The sequence below is a fragment of the Azolla caroliniana genome, unplaced genomic scaffold (assembly GCF_043228905.1).
Source record: "Azolla caroliniana isolate FFs.n. ecotype wild unplaced genomic scaffold, voAzoCaro1.0.p SCAF_18, whole genome shotgun sequence".
In the NCBI taxonomy this organism is placed as follows: domain Eukaryota; kingdom Viridiplantae; phylum Streptophyta; class Polypodiopsida; order Salviniales; family Salviniaceae; genus Azolla; species Azolla caroliniana.
In genome coordinates, this window is record NW_028230453.1 from 8,648,492 (window position 1) to 8,654,356 (window position 5,865).

A 5,865-nucleotide genomic window follows, 5' to 3' on the forward strand; every position below is an offset into this window, starting at 1 on the left:
GCTCTCTCTGTCTCTCTCTCTCTAGGTACATGTATGTATGTATGTATGTACAGCACGCACACATGGGCGAGAGGGCGGGCCCTTTTGTATGTATGTATTGAAGAAGAGATTCTAGAGAGAGAGAGAGAGAGAGAGAGAGAGAGATGCAGAGCCCATATTGTTACACACTCACTCTCTGTTATGCTCTCTGTTCTTCTGACAGAGAAAAGCAGGAAACAGAGAGCAGAGCAGAGCACAGAGAGAGAGAGAGAGAGAGAGCATAGAGAGAGAAACTGAGGATCTCTCTCTCACGGGAGAATCTCTCTCTTGCTCTTCTCTGCTCTGCCATTTCCTAATGCACCATATCATCTTCACCAATCCATCAACCATTCGCGCTTCTTCTTCTTCTTCTTCTTCTTCTTCTGTGTCCACCATCATTTAGTAGCGTCTCCATTACGACTCATAATCTGCCTTCTATTCATGCCAGTAGATGTTTTATCCTCTCTTCTTCTTCTCATTCGCCTTCTTTCTCTACCTTTCCATTACCAGAATTGAAAGCTTCTCCATTGGCTTCGATTTTGTTTTGTTTGTATTACTCCTTTCTTTATATACATGCAAAATAAACAAACATCGAAGTAAAGCAAATCTATTCTGTATATTGAATTGATATTCTGTTTATTTCTTTCTGACCTAAAGACCGAAATCGATCATCAACTCCATTGTGGTCATGATGAGATTATACAGCTTAGTGATCTTATAATTTTTTTGAATCATACATACATACATACATACATACATACATACATACATACATAATATCTCTATAAAAGAAAGCTGAAAAAACAGAGCGATGGCAGCCGGGATGGGTTCACCTGAGAGAACTCCCATTGTTCTGAACCCCGATGGACAGGTGTGGAAGTCGGCAAAAACCAATTAATTCACAACGATCAAAATAATCATATCACTGTTTTTGTAAATCTTCTTATTCTTCTTCATAACCTGCATGCATGTGTAATATGCAGGGCTCTCCATTTTTCCACTTCCTGTGCAGTCTCTCACCCATCAAGCCAGTAAGATCCGGGCATGTGGTAGCACAGACCTTCTCAGAGCTCAGCTTCGCACCCCCACCTTCAGTCTTTGTATCACCCAAAGAGAGTAGCAGGAGCAGATCAGCTGAGGATGAGAGGAGGCAGAAAGACAATACTTCTTATACCAAAAGGTATAGAAATTTGTAAAAGTCCTGCTATTGATTCTTTAATTAATTTGTTTACATACATGTACATGTATTGTCTGCCATGTTGTTCTCAATCAATAGCAGGACTTGTGTTGTAATTTATTTGCTTGTTTGTGCCATTGCTGCTATGTGTAGGAAAATCTTTACAAGCATGGTTGACAACACTATGACAGGAAAGAAGAGTAAATTTACCATCAAATCCTCACTGTTGGCCTCTCCTGTTAACAACAAATTAATCCCTGAACAACAAGAATATCTCACATCATCTTCAAATTCAAGCTCACCAACCAATCTCGATACCAATCTGATGCGAGGTGACAAATTAGGAGCCACAAATCCATGCGCCCCGCCTTGTGGTTTGAGTGTCGAAGAAGAATCATTAGATGCCACATCTCGAATTAACCTCGTCCCCCGAGATTATGCCCCGGCATTGAAAAGCTTTGATCTCCACCCACTGGCTACTATGTGTGAATATGCGAACGAGGAAGGAATTCCGAATGATTTCATGTGTGGTAATCCAGTTAATGGCTCGGGGATCGCATCCTGGAGAGAAGGGATTCCTTCGCGACAAATTCCTTCCATATTGTCTGCACCAATGCAAAGGACAGTAGAAGAAACTACACAAAAAATCGACTTACATGGCAGTGGAGATTCTTATTCTATGCCCACTCATATCCATAACAATGACCAAGTGTGTGATGAAAGCACGCAACAAGTCTCCTGCAGGGTTAGCATTTAGTAGTAGTTCCTTCCATTTATCAACAATTGTTTTATGTAATTAATCCTGAATTGTTGCCCTTTTTGCTTATTTTGCCTATAGGCTGGAATTCGAAGGCGTTGCTTGGACTTTGAAACTCTAGAAGACCAGAAAAGATCTTCCAATCATGTTCCTTTGTTAGACGTTTCTTTGGATAAATCTTGCCATCCTAATTTTTTGAATACTTTGGGTATGAAGAGTGGATTTCATACCGCTACTACTTCTACTACCTCCACTGCTACTGCACACACAGCATCCAACATGCATTTGGTTTCTGGATACACGATGGACAATCCGACAATGTTCGCTTCCACAAATGAGCATGCATTATATCCTCCTCTCCGACCTGAGTTGGAGATCTGTGCACGAGGTTCCAACTTGGAGGCTCCTTGTCTGAATACTATGAATGAGCTCTCATATAAGGTTTCAGCCATGCATAATTACCCTTGTATCCATCAAAGTCATGAATCTCCCTTAATTGACATAGATAACTCACATGGTCACGTGCCTACGAATGTCTCTAGAGACAGTAATACCAATCATTCACATGGAAATCACTACAATGTATCTGTTGATAACCTCGACCTCGAGGCGGTCCTTTCGCTTGTGGACAGGATTGGTATGAAACCACCAGATGTGAGCAAATCCTTATCAAGTGATGCCCATGTTGCTGGGCTTGGGATGCAAAATTCTTGTTTTCCTACAACTTTTGATATGGATTCTATTCACAACCTTGAGAATAGATTATTTACATGTGGAACAGTCCCTCCAGAGATTTCCCATTGTCATCAATCAGAGTCCAACCACGCCGAAGATGATTCAGGTCATATAAGCTCTGACTGTGGTTCAAACAAAAAGAGGCAAGTGAAAGATTGATACATTTTTGTGCAAACATGTGTATGTATATGTGTTTTCTTCTTCTTCTTCTTCTTCTGTTTTCCTCTCATAGAAATGACAAGTATTTGTTTTGGGTACTATACCAGAAAGCTCTCCATCGATGACAACCCAAGCGGAGAAGGCTGTAAAAATTGCAAGTGCAAGAAATCAAAGTGTCTCAAATTGTGAGTATTTTTTAATGTTTCATGTTTGACATGAAAAAAAACCAATACAAGAGTTTATAATTTTACCTCTTATACCCTTGCTGCAGATACTGCGAATGCTTTGCTGCTGGAGTGTATTGTGTAGGTGGGTGTAGGTGCAGTAATTGCTATAACCGACCCGAGTTTGAGGATATAGTGCTCCAAACCCGAGAACAAATTGAGTCGAGAAATCCTTCGGCCTTTGTCCCGAAGATTATCCGAGCACCTGTTTCTTCACCTACCACAATTGGGGTATATACATTTCTCTCTCTCATGCAATTCTGCTAGAAAAGAACGCAGCATAGTGTGTATTTTGTGAATTTTTGTCTCCAAATGCTCTGCTATTGTGAACATCTTTTGAACTGTAATTCTGAAACAAACAACACATTTTTTGGATCATGTATGCAAAAAACGAAGGAGGAATGCCTTGATGTCACTCCTGCACCCACACGTCACAAACGCGGTTGCAACTGCAAGAAATCTCAGTGTTCGAAAAAGTATTGTGAATGCTATCAGGTATATACATATATGTGCATGTGTGTGCTGCATGTGCATACATACACAGAGTTGGAGTGCATTCTTATTCAATGCAAAAGGAACCCAAATGTTTTCCTGTTAAGTTTTTGATATCTCATTTTCCTTTACTTTTTTCCTTTTGGTTTGAGTTTGTAATTTTTTTTTCCCCAATGGTTGATTGCAGGCTGGCATTGGCTGTGGCGAAGGTTGTCGGTGTGAGGGATGTAGAAATGTCTTCGGAAGAAATGAAGGTTTTGACATATCAAAGCTTTTCAATGATTATTTGATCACACATGATGTTATGATCTTTATGCAGAAAGCAAAAAATGTCTCTAAAACCAAGCAAAAGGAAATAAAAGGCCTATATTAATGCATTACCATCTGCTTGATGATAGGTTCAGCCGAAGTTGATGAAAATGAGCAACAAAAAACTCCTGTAGAGACAATGAGTAGTAGCAATGAGGAAATGATCCAAATGGATTCGAGGCCGACACCAGATCATCATCCTCAATCTGATCAAAAGAACAGAGTCCTTTCTCCAGTTACACCTTACCTTAATAATGAACACTCTGGGTGAGTTTCTTTGTGTGGTTTACTTACTAACAAACTCATTGTAATGCCTAGTTCATAACCATCTCAAATAGCCACCAATAACAACACCTAACTTGCATCGGAATGCATTGATAACTTTTTTTTATTACTAACATTTGAAAATGTAGAATTCGGAACCATTTAACACCTTAACACACTTTCATTTTCTTTTTTTGCAACATAATACAGACCATATGTTCAACCCCTGGTGAAGTCAGGTGAACAAAGCTGCTCCCCATTCACACTTTCAGTATTACCGACAATGGCTTTTAACTCACCATGTCGGATATTCGAGGCATTGGAAGGGAGCCAAAACTTTGGCCAAATCCTGATGAATCCACAATCGAACCTCTCAACTTTCCCCCATAACCTAACTGATGCACCCTCTCATCCTGATGGTCTTAATGACATCTACTCTCTTCATCGGCCTCTCCCACAACTCTCCGAAGATGATTATACTTTGTATTCTCGAATCAGCACATCCCAATCATACTGGCAGAACCAGGGACATTCCATCCCCACAGAATTGCCTGGCTTAACAAGCCAGGAATCATCTCTGATTGAGCATTTACGACCTTCGATCTTCCCTTCCGATAACTATCAATTCCATACACGAGAGCATGATGGTCTCACTGTACCTGTAACTCCCCTTCTTCTTCCCTCTTCTAGCGTAGCGCGACGTAATTTTGAAGATCTTGATGAAATGTCAGAAACACCGTCTTGTTCGCGGGTTTGGTTGGGCGATGAGAACAGCCCGAATGTCTACAACGATCCCAATAGCTTTTGTGCACCTGAAATTGTTCTGAAAACACGGTCGCCCCAACAAAAGAGGGTTTTCTCTCATCATCAGAACTCCAAAAGCGACGGGAGAGAGAGCGTCTCTCCCGGATCAGCATTTAAAAATGGAAGAAAGTTCATCTTGCATGCATTGCCATCATCATCAGGGATGCCTGATAATCATGAGAGCACGACACACCCATACATTGACACGCAGTGATTTTGGTGTAGTTATTCCTTGATAACCTTACTTGTGCACGTTTTAAACACATAATTGTGTGCTCGGGATGATTCATTCCTCTGATAGAGAAATACGATAATGATAGATATTCTTGCTTATGAAAAGTGGTAACGAAGCGACCAATAATCATTTCCTTGAAAGTTTCTCGGCACCAGAGCTCTCGTGACATTTCAATTGAAATCACCTACATGAATGATCATCTCCAACATAGAGTTGGATTATAAATACCCAAACAACAAATAGGCTCCCATTCCAATGTACTCATAATCACCTGTATGAATTTACTCATACATGCTAAAACTCCTTAAACAAGAACAAGAGCCAGTGACTCGACCTGTATTTTACAATGTAGACCTACCTAGTGAGAATTGTTTTCATCATTTCTTTGACAATTGGATGTGTAAAGTTTGTTTGTCTCCTTAAGGCAACAAACATTCATGGCTTAAGCTTACCTTAAGGATGAAATAAAAGTGGTGAAATGAGATTCCATTACAGTGCCCATTTTCCCAGCTTCTTTTTGGGTTTGATGCCATGATAGTTCTTGGCATTGAATTGCTGAAATCATTCCTTCTACATGATTTTTTGGTTGCTACTTCAACAAAACAAAGAGCGACATGTTACCCCAATTGACAGAAAACAATCTCTCAATTTTTTGTTGTGTTCGAATGTGAGCAATTTCTCAATATGGTTC

The 5,865-nt window shown here is 40.2% G+C and overlaps 1 protein-coding gene across 2 annotated transcripts; it reads left to right on the forward strand.

Annotated features, from left to right (window-relative positions):
• The first annotated feature begins 655 nt into the window (after window positions 1-655).
• On the forward strand, window positions 656-5,248 carry LOC147852349 (uncharacterized). 2 transcript variants are annotated; one of them, XM_087334363.1, is made up of 10 exons: window positions 656-889; window positions 1,002-1,198; window positions 1,349-1,940; window positions 2,034-2,834; window positions 2,958-3,031; window positions 3,118-3,301; window positions 3,467-3,565; window positions 3,750-3,816; window positions 3,967-4,138; window positions 4,346-5,248. In XM_087334363.1, exons 1-10 carry the CDS (start codon window positions 830-832, stop codon window positions 5,151-5,153), a joined length of 3,054 nt encoding a protein of 1,017 aa, XP_087190489.1. In that variant the 5' UTR covers window positions 656-829; the 3' UTR covers window positions 5,154-5,248. The 2 variants fall into 2 exon arrangements, with proteins under 2 accessions (XP_087190489.1, XP_087190488.1); XM_087334362.1 differs by having other exon boundaries at window positions 658-889; window positions 3,961-4,138; window positions 4,346-5,247.
• The last annotated feature ends 617 nt before the right edge of the window (window positions 5,249-5,865 follow it).

Excerpts from the sequence above, each read along its gene's own strand:
- LOC147852349 (XM_087334362.1), top strand. The coding sequence starts at position 830 with ATGGCAGCCGGGATGGGTTCACCTGAGAGAACTCCCATTGTTCTGAAC. Across the intron at positions 890-1,001 it reads TTCTGAACCCCGATGGACAG|GGCTCTCCATTTTTCCACTT; the intron begins GTGTGGAAGTCG and ends TGTAATATGCAG. Across the intron at positions 3,566-3,749 it reads AGTATTGTGAATGCTATCAG|GCTGGCATTGGCTGTGGCGA; the intron begins GTATATACATAT and ends GGTTGATTGCAG.